We start from the raw sequence: 19,797 nt of genomic DNA on the forward strand, positions 1-19,797 counted from the left end.
TTCTGCATTTAGATAAAATACTCTTTTGTGCACGGAGTCTGTTTTGTTTAGAAATTAGTGCACTTCCTAAACTCTAACCCGTTGTTATACATAGCCTCTTTTATGCGCCAAGTCTATTCATATAAATACATTGTTTATAATCAATTACGGAATACAAATCAAGCATTCATGTGCTAAAAATCTAAAATATTTTGTGTACAGGTAAACTTATCAATAGCCTCAATCAAGTTTTGTTGACCCAATTGCACCAAAGCGGACCTCAAACGTCGAAGCCCATAAACGTGGAGTGACCCGTATTTTGGATGAAACACAATTGGTTGAACGGTCCAGTATTTTGTTGTGGAAGTAGAAGTACAGTATCTCTTTCTTGTTTGTAGGAGAAAAGAAGAGAGGTTGAACATCAAAGCTAAACCCTTTTTCTAGAGATAATGATTTGTGGATGCAGAATTACCCAGCATCTCAAAGAGTGGGAAGGTTTTGGGTTTGGGACTCCCTTTTCTTCTCCCAAATTCAAAGTTTCATCCTTTATTAAACCCCAACTTTCTCAACCTCCAATTCACAAATTGCCCCATTTTCAATGGACCAAAGCTTCATTCACAAGATTATTTACAACAAATTCTACTTCTTCATCCTCTTTCATCACTTGTCTTCAATCAAAGTTCCCCCGTGAAATGCCCACATGCAACGATTCCTCCTTCAGGTTTTCTTTTATTCCCTTGTTTTTGTTTTGATTTCCATGCCTCTTTTTTTTGTTCTGATTTCTGGAGCGTTTGATGTAAGGATAATTGGGTTTTGTTGATTTTATTGCTAAATACTTGTATTATAGATTCTGTGTATTTCAGTGTTAGTAGTATTGATTTTATTTTATTTTGTTTTTACTTTAGATTTGTGGCTGATTGAATGAGTATCCTTAATGTAGAATTGTAATTTTCCTATGAAAATAATACAAATCAACCTTTTATTGATAACCAATCTTTCGTCAATGCGAAACTGAATGATTGAATGCGGAATTGTAATTTGTGGCTGGTTGCTAAGCATCAGTGCAAGCCTTCTGTTAGATTCACATAGAAGTTAGTTTGCGGGTTTTTTTTGGAGCAAGTAAGCTGTGAAGTGATGTAATAAATAGAGAAAGGCTTATAAGGAAAATCTGTGTGGAAGATGTAGCAACCAATAGTCATTAGGAGGAAATCCATCCTGCAAAGTGTGGTTAGCTTGTAATTGCTCTGATTACACTGATCGATCAATAAAAAGTCTTGATACCTTTCCCTAAATTCTTCTCTACTCGATAATTTTCTGCAATTGATCTCTCAAAATCTAGGTTGATTTCTGTAATTGCTGGGATTTGGAAACTTGATTCTTAGCAGGGTTGAGATATCCGTGGAACGGTGAGATGGTCATGATTTATCTTCAGGGCTAGTTCATGCCCTTGATGGTGGTGAGGATTTAGTGATTGGTGTGTAGTGGATTTACAGGGGTGCGTTTGTGTGTGCGCTTTTCTATTTTAGAGTTTTGCTTGTTCACATCCTTGGATTGGAGAGGATGAACGGCTGATAAGTAGGTGGTGGCTAAAAGAAAAGAGTCTGTAGCTTCTGTAATCATGTGGCAAACGTTGAAGTCTGTCAATTTCTCATAGATCATGAAGAACAGTGAGGGTTTGTGAATAACCAGTACGACGTTTGAGGAGATATAATAACATGAGAACTTATTGTGTGAGTTCTGTCGTGATATGTGCATGAGAAACACCTGATTCCCAGCTTGTGTGGGTGGCCTGGGTGTATGAAATGTAATTGGAGATTTGGAGGTTTATGTCGCAGAATCCATGGACAAAGTGATGCCTGCTTTATGATCTTTTCCATTAGACTATTAGACTATTTGCGATGTGGGATAATATTCTGGTTTATTATAGCCTGGTTTTGGATTCTAGTGTTTAGGCTGTTGAGCTCTAGTCTCCCCTAATTGTGGAGTTGATGGGACAACTTCCTGCTTCTCTGTGCAACTCTTGGGAAGTGTTTAGTAAGTGGACTGGTGGGAATTTCAGACAGGATTATTGAAAGATCTTTCACAGGATGGGGCCACTAAATTCAAGCAAGCCTTTTATGCTAACAACGATGAAGATATTGAAGGCCAAATTTTCAGTTTTGAAAATTGGTGAGTTTCCTTTGTTTGAAGAACAATTCCTGCTCTTATATTTATGCTTTCCTGGGAGGGGCTTTAGTTAATATTAAAATCAGGAGGGGACAATGAGATGCTTGAGCTGGCATAAATCTGCCCTTATTTAGATAAATCCATAGCTTCGTGAATCATGACTTCATGAGGATGTTGAAGGAGGTGATAGTACAATCTCTTGATCATTGGTGATGACGTGATGTTGTATAATCGCTATCTTGTCAGTGTGGCTCTAGGCAGTAAAGAGGTAGGTTTTTATGCATAGAAGACTAGACATGAATATCCATTCACACCACCAGTCTTAAGCAGGCTTTTTCGAGGTTTTGAAGTCAGGATAAAAGTTACTGATATCGAGACATTGCATTTTTTTGTTCTGTAATTATTATTTAGCCTGAGAGCTTGATGATTTTTGTCCCAGTACTACTTTTGTACATTGGAGAGACATTGTCGTTCCATTTTTCGTAAAGAAATATGAAGTTTGATATAAATATTGTCATGACCTTGTGTTTATTGTTTTAGCGACCAACTAGAGTTGTATAGTTTGTTTTTTGGGTCTAGGTTATGATGGTTCATGATCTCCTGCAGCAAGTGTTTGTTAAAAAGACCTTTGTATAAAAGTTCTTTATATTTTAGGCGGTTAACTTTGGATTTGAATATATTAGGCTGATTGGCTTTAAAGGCTCTTCAGAAGCGGCATACTTTCTGTATTACCTCTGCCTTCAAAGTCTAGAAGGTTTGTGCTTTTGTGTCTTTTTCAGTAACAGTTAGAGAGGTTCTTTTTATAGGGAGGTTGGGGGTTGGGTAGGAGGGTCAAGGGTGTGGCATGGGGGGATAACCACATAGCTGTCAGCTTGTATTTCTTCCTTTACACCTGGTGTATGTGTATACATGTCCACACAATGAGGTAACTAGATGCTAGGAAAAAGATAATCCACATTATGTGTTCTACACTACTATATACCATAGAAATGGCTATGCACCATCTAGCAGCCATCCCTTTGCTGCTTTCAAATCCTTTTCTTAATTGAAAACAAACAAAAGCCAAAACCCATAATCAGGTTTAAGATCACAGATTGTCTATATAATGTCTTGCCATGTCTTTTAATATAAATTAAATGCTAGTTATTGTGTTAACCAAGCAGTTCAGGCTTGTTTATGTTGGAACTCATTTAAACAGTGCATATGTGTTTATGTTGGAACTCATTTAAACAGTGCATATAGCGCAAGGGTTACTATTCCCACCTAGCTAATGTGTTGGACATCTTCTTTGTTACTAAGCTTATCAATCTGGCTAATGTGTTGGACATCCTCTTTGTTGATCTCTCTATGTCATCATGTTAATATCTAATTCCTTTTTTTATTTATCTGGTGAAGCCAGAAGGACGATGATCGTGAGCTTTCATCTGAAGGGGTGTCATCAGTAGCAGGTGCGCTTTAGCTTCTTCAAACCTAATTTAGTTGATATGTTTCTGATTTGGAAGGTTGAATATAATACGGCATTTTTGTTTTGTTTTTTTAATTTTTTTAAAGCCTTCCACCTCCTTTTGACTTCCCTCCATTGGCCCTTCACTCTGTCTTCATATATAGTTATATACTGATTGTTGTTTTTTGACCCACATGTCTGTTGCCCTCTTGATATAATCTTTCTCATTCTCTCTGCTTTAAATAAAGTTAATGTAGCATACACTCATACAGTCAAGAAATATTTATCAAGGTGCTTATTTTGTAAACTGAAAGTTGTCACCTTGTGTTGTACTCACTGGCGGAGTCAGTGGGGGGCGGTTAGGGGCAGCCGCCCTCACAAGACCTACAAAAACCTTTATGTAGTATTAAGTCAGAAATAAATTGCATGATGAATGATGGCATAGTGGTCAAGGGAATTGCCAATTCATATTGTTCTCAAGGTGTTGTTTAGGCCAGGTTCAATTCCTGGTAGTTACATAATTGTTTTTTTTTAATTTATTTTTTATTTTGTTGCCTTTTGGTTGCTTATACTTTCTTCCATTGGTGATTGCTGTTAGTTACGCTCATTTTATTTGTTTATTTGTTTTTCTTCTTCTTAAAAATTTGTAAACTCATTAAGAAAACCGAAGTATAGACAATGACAATGTTACATGTTTTTAGTAGAAACATGCTTATTATTATCAAAAAGAAGTTTTTTTTTAGTTTGAATTTTTAGCCCCCCCAATGACAATTTTCTGGCTCCACCACTGGTTGTACACAGTTTCATTCTTATCTAAATATGAGAATTGGACAAAGGATGTCTTGGTGTATGATTATTATGAGTTTCCAGTTGTGGATAAATTTATCTGTTGGGTTTGTAAAATATTGGAGGAAGGCTTTGTACGGTGATGATTGCTGTTGTTAATCTGGTGCTCAAGCAGTGGGCCAGTGGTCATCTTATGCATTATATGGAAAATTTGTTATTTGACACAAGGATGAAGATAATTACGGAATTTCGCGGATGCATAACTTATTAATCTATATTTGATTCTTAGCACAATGTTTCTCTATTAGGGATCTCTAAACAAAAAGTACAGAGAACATTAGACTTAGTGAGTGTAACGCTGTGATGAACTGATATTTTTGAGCATAAAAATAATGCCAGAAATTATATTAAGTTGCTTGGTAGATGATGAACACACAAGGGGATCCAAAAGGTAGTGACTTGAGGCCACCAATCTCTAGGTTTAGTGACTTGAGGTCACCACTCTCCAAAGCCTAAGCTTTACCAAATTCTCAACATGACTCTCATAACCTAATGTGCCCTTATTTATATCCTCTTTACTCTAACTACTTAATTTGTCATCTTCCTAAGGATACCAGTATTAATACTACTTGCACTACCCATTATAACCTTTACTATTTAGTTCATTACAAATGCGAAGGAAAATCCAGTCATTCTAAACTGAATCCTATGTTATAAAACAAAAATTTAAAGGTCTTAGACTCTAAGCTCAGCTAGGAACTAGTAGTTTATGTTATTTTGTTTTGTAAAAGAGAGGACTAGGTTGTAGATAAATGGTTCAAGGAGAATCATACAGCCTCGATGTGCAGTAAGGCATTTTTAGTCTGTAATATCAATTTCAAGATGATTAATTTTTGGTGCTTCAGCTATTTACTATTACCATGTTGTAATGCATATGCTCTTTCAAGGAAATTTCATCTTTAAATGTGAGACAAGTGTTGTCTTTTTTGTGTTCTTTTCTCTGAGTAAGGGGCTTTTTTTCTTGGTTGCTATTTAACAGGAGGAATAGTAGCATTGGGGAAGTTTGATGCCCTTCATATTGGTCATCGGGAACTTGTAATTCAAGCATCTAAAGTTGGAGCTCCATTTCTTTTGTCATTTGTTGGGATGGCGGAGGTGCTTGGTTGGGCACCTAGGTATGATATGCATTCTTGTGTATTTGTCTGCTTCATTTTCCCCCCTATTATATAATTCAGATTATTCAGTTCTCTACCTATGTGATTCATCTGTTCCAGTAAACCTTAGCTTCCATTTAATTTCTTTTTTGAGCACTTCTTCATGTCCACGGATAACTAGAGCTTGTTAGCATAAAATTTAAATTTGTGCATTGTAAATCAAAAATGATGTACTACCGCCACCTCTTGTTCTCTAAAATTATGCATCCTCATATTCTGTTTTGAGATTTCTGGGACACCTTTCTGTACAAAGAAGAGGATGAGAAAAATAAATTAAGAAAATACAAGTACATTTTGTTTATTTATTTATAGCACATTGGGACGTTTATACAGGCTCGGAAAACTTAACTTGCTAAGTTATTGCATCTATAGAACGATTCCATTTATTTGTTGTGCTCGGTTTTTACTTCTCGGGTAGTTGCTTGAGGTGTTTTGAAAGATTCAAGATTCTGGTTCAAAATATATACAGGCTTGCAAAACTAACTTGTTATTGCATCTATATAACGGTTTTTATTTATTTTCTTTGCTCGGTTTTCACTTATAGGGTAGTTGCTTGAGGTGTTTTGAAAGATTCAAGAGTCCTTAGTTTTGTTGAGCATTACATAATACATACAGCATGTTTTATACACAGGTCTCCCATTGTTGCAAAATGTGACCGCCATCGGATTCTTTCTTCGTGGGCTCCATTTTGTGGTAATGTTCCTCCTAAGGAATTTCTGATTGACTTTGCAAGTGTTAGGCATCTCACTCCTCAGCAATTTGTGGAGAAGTTGTCTAAGGAGCTTGGTGTACGTGGAGTTGTGACAGGTTTTCTGAAAAAAACTCTATCCGCTTCTTTTATTAATTAGAGTATCTAGTACTCCCTCCGTTCTCTTATGTTCTTCCCGGTTGGAATCGGGGAGAGGATTAAGAAAAATGGAATCTTGGTATGATTTGGTGTAAGAGTAATGATTAAAGTTAGAAGATTCTACTTTTAGAATAAATGAAAGAGAGATAAATGAAGAAAGAAAGAAAGGAGAGATAAATATATTACATAATTTAAGGTGAGTGAATGAATTGAGGAGTGTGAATGAATTAAAAAAAGGTGGGTGGGGAAACCAATGGGAATTATTGGATAGGCGAATGGAATAAAGGTAGGATATGGTAGTAAATTAAATTGTAGAATGATTTTGGAAAAAATGTTTTGCCAAAAAAGGAAAAGATTCACAATGGGAAGAACAAAAAGGAACGTCAATTCGGAAAACAGGAATAACTTTTAGGAAAGAGGAAGTGGGATTCAATCATCTTATATTGCTTTGTCATGGCAGGTGAAAATTACAGGTTTGGATATAAAGCAGCCGGTGACGCATCTCAACTAGTGAAGTTATGTGACGAGTATGGAATTCAGGCTTATATAATAAATTCTGTCATGGACAAAAATCAAGACATGGTTGATTCAACCATATCAGATAAGAAAGAAAGAGGACAAGTCTCATCTACACGTGTACGGTATGCTCTTAGCAAAGGAGACATAAGCTATGTTTCCGAGCTGTTGGGTCGTCAGCATCGCGTCATTTTATCAGCTGAAAAGAAAGAAGAGTTTGTTTGCTCTAAAAACCGTTTTTCTGCTCCAAAATCCTGTTTATTAAACCTACTACCTAAAGACGGCGTTTATGAGAACTGTTCACTTATAGTTGGTGACGGGAACCAGTTGCCGTGCAGGGTGCTTATTGATTCAACCCATATACACCTAGAATTAGATCAAAAGGATTTCTGTGTCCTTGATGCTGTTAACAATCATCATCTTTTGAGCATTGAATTCTGGAGCTGAATAAGTTTTGAGTGACTGGTGTATGGGTGACCAGATATGTGATGCATATTCAGATTTCAGAAGAAACTGATGATGATACAGAGTTGATGAACCAGTACTCAGGGTTAAAAAAAACCTGTTCTTGCATCAGAATAATTTGTTCTGTTCAAAGTTCTGGTGATCTAATGCTATTGAAAACCTGAAAAAGCAAGTACTGGTACGGGTGGTTGTTTTTGTTCTTCGATGATGAACCTTCAATTGGCATCAAACCTGCATCTGTTCGAGGCTGAAGGTTCAAAAGACGAGTAGTTTTTTCCCGTAATGGACAAGAATCTTGTGCTCATTGGTGCAGCTCCTTCTCAACACATACATTGATTCATTATTGTAAGAAAAATGCTGTCAATGTTGTATTTTTAATTTTGCATTAGTTGGTGAACAAATAAACACCCATGTAACTGTATTGCATAGTTAGTCTATAAAGCACTACATATTATTTTTATTTTTTTGGGTGTGAAAAAGGAAAAATAAAATAAAATTATAGATGTTCTTGAAAAATTACTACTGATGGATGTATTCATTAGTATTTCATTGATAAATGAAATTTATTTGCCCATGTATTGTTCAATACTTGTTGCTTTCTTGGATGCTGAAGGTTGGATGTGATATGATGAAAAATATTCTTTGGAATATACTCGTAGCACTGTTATTATTCTTATTATTGGCAAAAGAACTTGTGCGGCTATTTTTAGTTGACAATGGACTAGCCATCAAATATTAGAAGGATCTGCCTACATGCAAAGGGTTGCATAAGAGAGTTGAGAGTATATCTCTAATATGCTCAAGATGCGGTTTAACCAACATAAGTTGCTGGAGTTGGTGGAGAACTCACCTTATGACTTGGAGAGCCGAAGGTCACAAAGTTAAATCTATCAGCTGTAAAATGTTTGGGAGTGGCTCAAGCGTGTAGACCTGTGTAGATGCGTTGACTAACATGATATAGCTTAGGTGTTGGTTCAGTAGTGTTATTCCTACCTACTTAAAAGAATGATAAAGGCGTGTTGACACTGAGCTCCGTGCAATTTGGACACGTCCTTATGCCATAAGGTATGGTAATCTATTGATCTTATTTGTTACTACGAGTTTGGTGATGACCCGGTTTTAGAGAGTTTATCTCCAAATAACTTATATGAGTCATTGTTGAGAGTGACTTATATGAGTCAAGGAGAAAGCGTGTGATAGCTCCTAGGCTCGCATCTAGGTGTGATTAGTGGTCCAATTTTGGAGCATACCAGAATTTCTAAGTTTTGTTTCAGGTTTGTAGAGTCTTATTAAGTGGCATATGTCATTGCTAATTAAACTCCTCAGATTACTTTAAACGGGTTATGAGTGGAGGGTTGATCGTGATCCTCTTGATATCAATGATATAATAGCTATGTTTAAGCAATAACAAAACTCAAGCCTTTTGGCTTTTCAAAAATTAAAAAAACCTACAAAATTCTCCAAGTGGACATAGCAGAATAAGTACATCTTAAAATCTATTCCCTCCGTCTCTAAGATATTGTCGCAAATGATTTTTGTTTACTTTTTAAAGAGTTTTGCTTCAATAAGAGTTGAACAAACTCAAAGTGAGGACCGGTATTCAAATAAAGTACTTTGTATAAGGCAATCAGATAGATACTCACTTATGATATACGGAGTAAATCAAACCACCAATAACGAGTACGATGGAAATGCCTCTTCCCCAACCAACTAAGGGCAAGCACCTACTCCTAACATCCATTTATGATATCATATACAAATAATCTTTTACGAATGGAGAAAGTATACTCAGTTAAATATCCATAACGAGTATGATTTTTGTTTTCATCTCTACCCCGACAAATTACCCCCTTTAAAAGTTTTAATTAGGCTGAAATCCAAATAGGTTTTCACTAAACACACCTCATTTTATTCCATACAACTGTTTTTAAATGGAAGGGTATAAAGCAAATTGAACCAATTAACAGAAGGAATATTCCACCAACTGTCGTCTATCCCCAATTGTTTAGGAGGATTCGTGTAATCGTCGTATTAATAAAGACGTGAAATAAGGATTCTACTCATTCTAGTAAATCTTAGTTCGTCTGAAAAAAAGCCCAAATTAAAAAACAAATCAAATCAAATCAAATCTAATAGAGGCAGGGCTTTACTTCCACGCTAGGAGGCGCCTTTTCCGGCACCACCCACCAAATTCAAACCACAAGCATTCCCAAATTCCTCTTCCTCTTCGTCTTCCTCCTTTTCTCTCTCTTTCATTCTTTAATCAATCGAAGAACAGAGAAAACATTCATACCCTTTTCTCTATTTCAACTTCAGGTCTGTTCCCTTTCCCCATCTCTCCCTTTAAAGCTTTGAATTTTGTTGTCAGTGATTCAATTTTTGTAGAAAAATATTACATTAGGTTTAAATTGGATTAAAACCCATGTCAATTCTTGCTTCAAGTGTGAATTTTGATGTGAAAGTTTGACATATTTTTCATTTCTGTATTAATTGGTGTTGCTGCTACTTGTTCAATGTTCAATGTTCAATGTTCAATTTTGGGGTTTGTTGAATGTTTGAAAGATTTCAACCACGAATGTTCTGGGTTAAAAAGGAAAAAATTGTGATGTGGGTCTAATTGAGTTTGAATTAACCTGTGGTCCTACTTCTCTATTGCACATTTTATATTTGCGCTAATTCATATCGTGTCCATTCATCATCAATATTACCAATGTATCAATTCATGATTAGGTTTGTTTTTCACTAATGAATTCAGCTAAATATTCGAGGATATCATGAGCTGGTCTCGTGTAATTCAGTCTAAACAAATGTTTCTTGTCGAACCGGTTAACTTTGGTCACTATCTTAGTTTTAAGTTCTATTTAGGTTCTATGGATGTTTGTATTGCTTTTTTTCAAAGTTCAATATCAGGCTAGTGTACTGCTTCTTGTTTGACTAGTAGCCGTCAATCCGTCATACAGTCTTTTACAAGAATTTTCCGGATATCATATGAATTTTTTCAAGCTGTGGTTTTTATGATCCTCATACCAATATCTTAACTTCCTACTACTCTTAAATTTTCTCCACCCAAGAGAAAAGGAGAAAAAAGGGGAAGAAAGGTGGAGAAATGGTTGATGGTAGAGGGTTACTATTTATTAATGTCTTTTTCATGGTCTTTTTGTAAATGACTATAGCCAAGTTGGGTGATTACTCACATGTGTACGCGTCATCTTGTTGATTTTGATGTGTATGTGTGTTTGTGTAACATGACTCTTGCTTGTTTGATTACCCTTTTAATAACTGGCTGTGTCTTTTGGATATAGAATATGGTCCTCATGTTTTGTCACCTAATTTTGCTAATAGTTATCATCTATGACTTGGACGGTTGGACCCAACTAGTCAAATGCTATATTCTTTAACCAGTTTTGAATTTTGATTATCATTTTTAATGTACTTGGTGTGGAAATTATGGAAATAAACGTGTTTGTTCTTGTTCATGTGCCAGGAAGCAAGGCCTTTGACCGAGTTACGGAAATCTTCTTTTGTCATTTTGGGTTTGTTTATATAGCAAGGTCGGGCTGTCAACTATTGACAGCCCGATTTTGTTGAACTTGGTCAAAAAGTCCAGGTAATGATCAGTATCTATATATATGTCCTGTTTGATTAGCTTATTGTAGTTGCTTTTCCTTTATTCTCGGAATCAAGATTCCCTTTCCTAGTCATTCATCAGAAATCATATTATTTTCCCTGTTTTGGGCAAATACTTGTATGAAGGTTAATCGGTGATTTGATATACTTTCAACTACTCATTCTGTGTAGGTGATCTCACATTTTCTGGCTCTTATTTCCGCTTTGTGGGTCGTTTTGTTTAGTGATTGGTGTTGATGTTGTTTTTTGAGAGATTTTGAGCTTGTGCACCATGGCTTCCTTCTCCGGAAGCTTTCAACGACCTCTATTCACAGCTGCTGCTGTTGCTGTGGCATCTGTTACAACTGATCTTCCGAACAAGTTAACTAGTTCCAAACAATCTGAACCTTCTGTTGCCTCAGAAACATTAGCTTTACTGTCCTCCCATGACTCAACTCCAAGTTCAGAATTTTCATGGGTGTCTAACATTTCAGTCTCCAAGCTTGCTGGGTTGTCTTTTGTGAGCAGAATTCAGGTGCCAGTGCCTAATATTAACTACCGTTCAATACAAAATCCGAGCTGCGGTTTTTCTGGAAATTCAGTGGCATCATCTCCTGTTTTGATTGATCTTTACCAGTCTGCTGAGTTAGCCAAGAGATCAAACCCCAAAACATATACTTATCCTAGTCCAAGCGTGCCATCTGAGGATTTGTACAGGTGGCATTTACCCGAGCCTAGTGCTGTTGATGTTGGTGGCAAGTCAGATTGTTCTTCTGCAAAATCTAGGACAGTAGTGATTTTGCTGGGATGGTTGGGAGCAAAGCAGAAGCATTTGAGTAAATATGCAGAATGGTACACTTCAAAGGGCTTCCATGTAATTACCTTCACTTTCCCAATGTCGGAGGTTCTCAGCTACCAAGTTGGTGGGAAAGCTGAGAAAGATGTGGAGTTGCTTGTAAACCATCTTTCTGACTGGCTAGAAGAGGAACATGACAAGAACCTTGTTTTCCACACTTTCAGTAACACGGGTTGGTTAACGTAAGTCTCTATCTCTTTTTCTTACTCACCATTGTTATTATTTTCCTTTCAATTTGCTTGTTTTATTTTGCTTATTATATGTTCTTATTTCACCTTAAACAGATATGGAGTTGCTCTAGAAAAGTTTCAGAAACAGGACCCTTCTTTAGTAGGCAGAATCAAAGGTTGTATCGTGGATTCGGCTCCAGTTGCATCCCCAGATCCTCAGGTAATTAAGCCGAAATCCTTTTACTGTTCTCCATATGTCATATTTGTTACTTTCCTTGTATGAAGATGCTTCTTTATGCTTTAAACACAAGTTTGGTCTAAAACGACAGCATTAACTCAACAAGCATTTTGGGAGTTTTCTAATGATGATATATTAATATCACTTCTCTCTAAGCAGGTATGGGCTTCAGGTTTTTCAGCTGCTTTTTTGAAAAAGCAAAGTGTAGCAACGAAGGGGCTGTCAATCTCATATGATTCAGCCAATGAAGGTTCTGTTTCAAGAACCGTTAGTGAGCTAAAACCTGCAGTAACTGAAACAGCTTTACTTGTACTGTTGGAGAAGTTCTTTAAAGTTGTATTAAACCTTCCTCCAGTGAATAGGTAATTTCTAACCTTTTTCTCGCTTCTTTATTGACAATTACAATGCCTTAATAGATGCACTCATTTGTTCAAGGCTTGAAGCTGATCTGAATGCTTATCACTTTGTCAGTCCTCAACATTAGGATGGATATTCAGGAATTAAAACATGAAGTATTTGATAACTTAGGCTCGTTCGGTATCACTGCCAGTTTTTTGTTTTTGGGTTTTGAAAGTCATATGATTTGAATTGAATCATGGACCAAAAAATAGTCATACCTATAGTAATCAGGTTGATTTGAAAACTGACAATAAAAAATTGGAAGCTACTTTTTGAGGTTTTTCATATTTTGGTTTTTAGTTTTGTAAAAAAGCAGAAAACTGGAAACAAAAAATGATACCAAACATGCCCTAATAATACCTTCCTGTGTAATTTCTTAAAAATGTTCAAACTTTTTAGAAAATTACAATGTGTCCATTGATGTATGAGGCTTGATGCCTATATTATATTGTATAATATAGGCATCAAGCCTCATACATCAATGGACATACACTGATGTGTCTGAATGTCTTTCGTAATGGGTTTCTAGATGTAGCTTAGGTCTTTCTTGTTCAGATTGGCTACAATGTTATTGAAGTTTTGATGGAGGCAACATTCTTATCATCTTATATGTTAAAAATATTTACAGGAGACTAACAGACGTTATGGGACTGCTGTCGTCTAGGCAGCCAAGCTGTCCGCAATTATACATATACAGCTCTTCAGACAGGGTCATCCCTGCAAGTTCTGTCGAGTCATTTATAGAGCAGCAACGGAAATCTGGGCACGAGGTTAGAGCGTGCAACTTCATCTCCACACCTCATGTAGATCACTTCCGGAATGAGCCACAATTGTATACTTCTCAGCTTACCAATTTTTTAGAAGATTGTGTACTTAAATGTTGCAAAGGGTCTTTTTGAACATAACGTAACCAAACCCATTGATTTTGTCATACAAACCGTATTCAAGGTTTTACTTACAGGTGATAGATAGGTTAATCCTAATTGTTTGTTCCTAAAGTCTCTTGTAACAACTTTTTATACAGAGTACAATTGTACAATACAGATATATACAGTCAAAAGTTTTAGAATCAACAGTTGATGTTTTCCTGCAGCTAGTGTTTTGGTGCTGTTTATGGTAATATCCCCTGTTTAGTTACAGATCAGAATAATTCTGTAATCAGCCATTACAGGCTATTGAATCCACCCAAAGTTTTGGTCGAAACTTTCTGTTAAAATTGAAATTTCACATCAAGGCAGCAAAGGGACTACTTATTCAAGAACTTTTGGAATTTACGCTTCCTATGACGCACAAATCACTTGTTAACAATATAACAAGTCACCCCTGAATAAAATGTTCGATTTGGCCCATAATGTTTTCGTAACATGTATTTCCCCCTAGCTTATTCCTCCCTACTCTCTTCTCCAATTCCTCTTCTAATCTTTTTCCGAACCTAATGGCTCCTTTCGCCAGCCACCTCACCGAGTCACCGGCGGGTAAGCAGCAGGGTAAGCCGTGTTACGACGTAACTGCCTTTTCAAAGTGAACTGACCTCAATTATGAATTATGATCAGCCTACTGGGAAGTTACAACCACCAATATTTCACATTTGTGGTGTAACAACGTAATGATAAGACGTGACTATTCTTCTTGTTCAATTATTTGATGAAGTATGCCGACAAGTTAGTAATGATACATTGATACCATTCAAAAGGTCTTGCGCGCACAAGGTATACAATAAATTTATTGTACACCAAGATAACTTTTACCCATTTTTCTGTAATTTTAACCTAATTTTGATTAACTTTTATAATAGTACAAAAAAAGTTGATAGAAATAGTTAAATGATTAATTTTATACATTATTAGTAGTTTTGAAGAAATATGCTTAACTGAAATGAAAAAATTTATCACTAAAAAATAGATAACTTTTACCTATATACGCTTAACTTTTAAACATTTTGAGTTAACTTTAACTCCAGTGTACAATATTTATTGTACACCCTTTGTAAATAAGAATTTGTGGATACCATTACAGTGCTCCTCGTTTCCATTAATGTGCTCCTAGTTGTTTGGTCGACCTGCAAGTGGTACTACTTTCTTCATGTGGTCCATTTCTTTTATAGCTATAGAGATGAAATCATGAAATAAGATTCCTAGTTAATTGACAAGTGAATGGGCTGAGGCCCGGGAGAATGGCTACGTTAAATTCCAAAAACTGATTTTGGCACAAATCTATTTAAGCAGTCGTAGAAAAGTATTTTTTGTTTAAAGTTACATAGTACAAGTGTACAACTGTACAAGAGAATGAAATAAAAAATCTTTAGATGGCTAGAAAATCACACTAATGAATGGTAGAATACTAGAATGCATACTTTGCTTGAAAGATTTAAAGCTACTAGAGTTGCTTAATTATTGTTGTCTCTCCAAGTTAGAAAATCGCTTTAACAACAAACAAAGCATGCATTAAAGCCATTTGGGAAAACACAACCATTTTACATGGAAATCTTACGTATTCCGGGATGTATACAGTGGCGGAACTAGAAATTGAAGTTTGGGGGGGCCAAAGGTTAACGTACGATCGAATATATTATTTTTGTCTACAAAATAATACGAATGATAAATTTTATTGCACATAATATTTCAAAGGTTGAAGTAATATTCCTTTGATTTTCTTAAATTTTATTCAAAGCAGTAGAATATAAATTACGGATATGAATATTTTTACTGATAAGAGAATAGAGATAGAAATTAACAGATTTATAAAATATCATAGAGTTCTACAATATAGAGAAACACAAAAATTGTTCTAAATACTTTAAACATATTATACATTTAAGTATAACATATTTGTGAATTTTAGATAAGAGGTATTGAATTTATGAACTTTTACCCAATAAATTTAACCAAGATGTACGTATATTTTCCAAAAAAGCTGTAATACGGTTGTATAAGTAAGGTAATAGCACACTATTATATAACCCCTCAAATATTAAAAGTACAAGTGAAAAAGAATAAAAAAAAATGAAAAGAAAAGGCCGCTAGCAAGCTTCGAACCCAGGAGATTTGGAAAAGTTCCATCACATTCAAACCAGCTACGCTACTTATAACATGTAGCCTATTACTGCAAATTTTTTATTTATCGAATCATAGGGGGGGCCATGGCCCCCGCCAGCCCCCCATTGATTCCGCCCCTGGATGTATATTTACACGCTACTTGTTTTCTAGGTCGATTTAGCGACTATCGAGGCATATGTACGTGTATCTAAAAACATTAAAAAAAATTTAATTAGAAGGTGAAGTTAGGTGAGATCGTATAGTGTTCTTATTTTTAGGTACACCCTAATATATAATAGACATGTTAATTTTAAGTGGTTAATATATTCCACAACTTCACGATGCTTTACTATCCCTTTTTAAGATTTGTACGTAGTACTAGTGCCTGTTTACCCTAACCACAAATGAAATTCGTCAATATTTTGTTTTTCATAGCATGTTCTTTTGGATACAAACTAAAAAGTGGAAAAAACAACCTAAATACTCTCGTATGTTATTTTATGATATAAGTTAACTCCCATATAATTAGTTCCGTAAGTCTTGAAAAAATGATGCACTAATCATAATAATTTATACGTATAACAAAATTCTAACTATAGTACCACAGACAAAAAAACTATGTTTTGAGCAGAAGAATGTGACACAATCGAAAACGAATAACATGTTTTGTATATCATCGTATATTTTCTAAGAAAAATGGTTATTACGAGCGATCATACGATTCAATACTCCATAATTCGATATAATATAAGTCTAGTTTTCGATTTTCACTCTCAATGAGGATAAAAAAAAAAAACATATTTCCCATCAAATAAAAAAAAAAAGAAAAAAACCGAGTACTTTCGTACTTCGTACTTTGGTAGGAGAGTAGGGGAATACAAACTGATTAACGAAGTGATCAGTAATTAACACGAGTTACACGAGTTTAGTTAGAGTTGGACTTTCAGAGTTCTACTCCCTATTTTATAATGTTGTCGAGCTGTCGTCTTCCTCATCATCCTCAACCTATATCAACAAGACAACAACCATCAATTCCAATTGGGATCAATCAAATTAGGGTTTTGGAAATCAAATCAGGGCTTCTCTTCAATCCCTGATTTTCTCGCTCTCCTCCTCCACCACCAATCAGATCATCAATGGCGATGTCAGAGGAGAGAGAAAATCGCCACACCCACAAACAATCCACAGTGTGCATAAACGAAACCCTAAGAGACGACGAGCTGAGATCAATACTGGCAAAGATAGAGTGCGACAAAGACAAAGAAGTGTTCGGCTTAGTGTGCAAGAGGTGGCTCCACCTTCAGAGCGCCGACCGGAGGAAGCTCTGCGGTCGCGCTGGGCCCCACATGCTCCGCCGCTTGGCTTGTCGTTTCTCACAACTCCATGAGCTTGATCTCTCGCAGTCTCTCTCCCGTTCTTTCGGTGTCACTGATTCTGATCTCTCTGTTATTGCTACTGGTTTTCCTTGTTTGCGCATTCTCCTTTTATGCAACTGTAAAGGTACCTCCCTTTTTTGTATATTCTCTCTCCATTATTTTTGTATATTCTCCGTTATTGTGAAAGATTGGAAATTTATCCGTGTTTGGTTCAGCTGTATCTGGGATTATGTTAAAGATTCAACTTGCTGTAATTTCTGTGCAAATTTGACAGATTTTTGAAAAATTTCGCCTTTTCAGTGGTGATCATCTGTTTGGAATTTGAACGGTGGGGTAAAAGATGGAAAAGGGGTTTCTTGAGGAAATTTAATCTTTTTAGAATCTTAGTTGATTTGAAGGAAGTTTTTATAGGTGCTAATTGGTATTGACTTATTGAGATCAATGGCGCTTTGTGAAGTATTTTTCAGTTTAAACTGATAGCAATTCCTAGTTTTGTTTATGAGTGCTTTGGTTTTTCTCATTGAGGTTGGAATTAAATTGGAATTGTGTTAATTGGTTTACAATGGGAGATTTCTAAGGTCAAACTTGCACAGATAACATCTCTACCGTTTTAGCTCAATTATCTACTGGTTTTGGTTGAAACATTGGAAGATTTGTGCTTTGAAGTTATGTAGAAAGAACAAAATGAGAGAAGTGATGAGCAAAAGTGAGCAAGATCAGGTTTCTGTGCTGTAGAAACTTGAAAGATCCAAGCTTTTGTTATTATTTGAATTCTCATTGTCTCTTAGATTTGCTGTCTGTGGTTTAGAACACATGCGGCACAAATCCGTAAAAACAAATTTATCATTCATCAAAACTTGAAAGCTAATGACTTTATTCGTTGTAATTTTATGTATTCTCTCCGGTTGAAAGAAGTTTCAAAATTTAGAGCTCGTTCCGTATGGGTGCCAGGTTTTGGTTTTGCAAGTCATGTGATTTAGATTGAATAATGTACTAAAAAATAGCCATACCTATAGTATTCATGTTGATTTTCAACAACTGGAAACTACCTTTTGTGGGTTTAGTTTTGTAAAAAACAGAAAAATGGAAACAGAAAAACAACACCGAACTAACCCTTATCTTTCGGTTTGATTTAACTTCCATTATGGGTTGCCTGTAGACCATTGACAGGAATATACGGAATAGACTACAGAATATATACATTGTCACCCATAATTCTTACTGCAAGTTTGCTACATGATTTACAGGTATTACAGATACAGGACTAGCGGCCATAGGAAGTAATCTTCATTCATTGCAATCTCTGGATGTATCGCATTGCAGAAAAGTGACAGACAAGGGATTATCTGCTGTAACCCTCGGCTGTAACGACCTAAGATCCTTGCACCTTACTGGTTGCAGATTTGTTACTGACGGTACACTCAAATCTCTCTCCGAAAACTGTCATAAATTAGAAGAGTTAGTACTACAAGGGTGCACAACCATAACCGACTCCGGACTTGCTATACTTGTAACTGGATGTAGACAGCTCAAGCATTTAGATCTGAACAAGTGCACCCATGTTGGAGATGCTGGCATCTCTACCGTCTCGGAAGCCTGTGCTGGTTCCCTTAGGACGCTCAAGATACGGGATTGCTACAAAGTTGGAGATGATGCGATATCCATTTTGGCTAAGGTTTGCAAGAATATAGAGACTCTGATTATTGGTGGTTGCAGGGACATAACTGACGAGTCAATAAAATTATTAGCTTTTTATTGTCATTACAGTCTTAAGAATTTGCGGATGGATTGGTGTTTAAGCATCACTGATTCTTCGGTGTGTAGCATTTTGACGAATTGCAGAAATTTAGAGGCGCTTGATGTTGGGTGTTGTGAAGAGGTGAGCGATGGTGCTTTTGGTGGATTAGGTAGAGGGGATGATTATGCAGTGAATCTGAAGGTGTTGAAGGTCAATAATTGTCCAAAGATCACGGTATCTGGAATAGCTGTAATACTAGATTCCTGCAAACTTATGGAATACCTTGATGTTCGTTCATGCCCGCATATTACAAAGGCTGATCTTGATGAGGCTGGACTTCAGTTTTCTGAAACCTGTAAGGTGAACTTTAATGGAAGCTTAACAGAACCAAACGTGTTTCTTTGAGCATGACGTAGAGAGCGTGTTCCTGTTGGATGTTGGGATGTTCTAGCTCGTGAATTATAAGGTAAGGGTTATTCCATCCTTTTCCCTTGCGAATCTTGTTTCTATTATTATTATTTATTCAACTGCAGAATTCTGTGTATAGTTTGTTGTGGAAAATGTACATTAGCTTAGGAAGCATTGTTTGTTGGACATTATGGCAATAATATTATGACAATGTGATTTAATCATGTAAATTAGGTTTGGACCTTGTAAAAGTTATACAATAGAGTATCACTTTTCTGCCTCTGCTGCCATTTCTTTGGGCATTGAATTGTCAATTCATGGTTTAGTATTCAGTTGAATCTCCGCTTGAGAAACAATTTCCAGTGAAAATGTTTTTCATTCAACCAAACGAAGCCTTAGTCGTTAGTGTATGGCCATCTAGGTTGCAAGGGAGTGCTTAAACACCTCACTGAAAACCTTTGTTTTAAGTGTTTGTTTATTATAATTTCCATTGTCAGTATCTTATAGCAAAATTAATCATACTCTGCTATCCCGAATCAACTTTTACTGTGAAA

General features: G+C 36.0%; 3 protein-coding genes across 5 annotated transcripts; all 3 read left to right on the forward strand.

Moving 5' to 3' along the window:
* The first annotated feature begins 309 nt into the window (after positions 1-309).
* On the forward strand, positions 310-7,933 carry LOC110782153 (FAD synthetase 1, chloroplastic). Of its 2 annotated transcripts, none has more exons than XM_021986262.2 (5): positions 310-700; positions 3,541-3,593; positions 5,415-5,550; positions 6,221-6,396; positions 6,897-7,933. In XM_021986262.2, exons 1-5 carry the CDS (start codon positions 429-431, stop codon positions 7,397-7,399), a joined length of 1,140 nt encoding a protein of 379 aa, XP_021841954.1. In that variant the 5' UTR covers positions 310-428; the 3' UTR covers positions 7,400-7,933. The 2 variants fall into 2 exon arrangements, with proteins under 2 accessions (XP_021841954.1, XP_021841955.1); XM_021986263.2 differs by having other exon boundaries at positions 365-700; positions 3,545-3,593.
* Positions 7,934-9,396: 1,463 nt separating this feature from the next.
* LOC110782152 (uncharacterized) lies at positions 9,397-13,889 on the forward strand. 2 transcript variants are annotated; one of them, XM_021986261.2, is made up of 6 exons: positions 9,397-9,733; positions 10,902-11,024; positions 11,216-12,061; positions 12,164-12,269; positions 12,447-12,649; positions 13,315-13,889. In XM_021986261.2, exons 3-6 carry the CDS (start codon positions 11,316-11,318, stop codon positions 13,583-13,585), a joined length of 1,326 nt encoding a protein of 441 aa, XP_021841953.1. In that variant the 5' UTR covers positions 9,397-9,733; positions 10,902-11,024; positions 11,216-11,315; the 3' UTR covers positions 13,586-13,889. The 2 variants fall into 2 exon arrangements, with proteins under 2 accessions (XP_021841953.1, XP_056693721.1); XM_056837743.1 differs by lacking the exons at positions 9,397-9,733; positions 10,902-11,024 and having other exon boundaries at positions 11,073-12,061.
* A 2,744-nt stretch (positions 13,890-16,633) lies between these two features.
* On the forward strand, positions 16,634-19,533 carry LOC110782151 (uncharacterized). Its single transcript, XM_021986260.2, has 2 exons — positions 16,634-17,221; positions 18,345-19,533. Exons 1-2 carry the CDS (start codon positions 16,858-16,860, stop codon positions 19,238-19,240), a joined length of 1,260 nt encoding a protein of 419 aa, XP_021841952.1. The 5' UTR covers positions 16,634-16,857; the 3' UTR covers positions 19,241-19,533.
* Positions 19,534-19,797: the final 264 nt, after the last annotated feature.

The sequence above is a fragment of the Spinacia oleracea genome, chromosome 2 (genome assembly GCF_020520425.1).
Source record: "Spinacia oleracea cultivar Varoflay chromosome 2, BTI_SOV_V1, whole genome shotgun sequence".
In the NCBI taxonomy this organism is placed as follows: domain Eukaryota; kingdom Viridiplantae; phylum Streptophyta; class Magnoliopsida; order Caryophyllales; family Amaranthaceae; genus Spinacia; species Spinacia oleracea.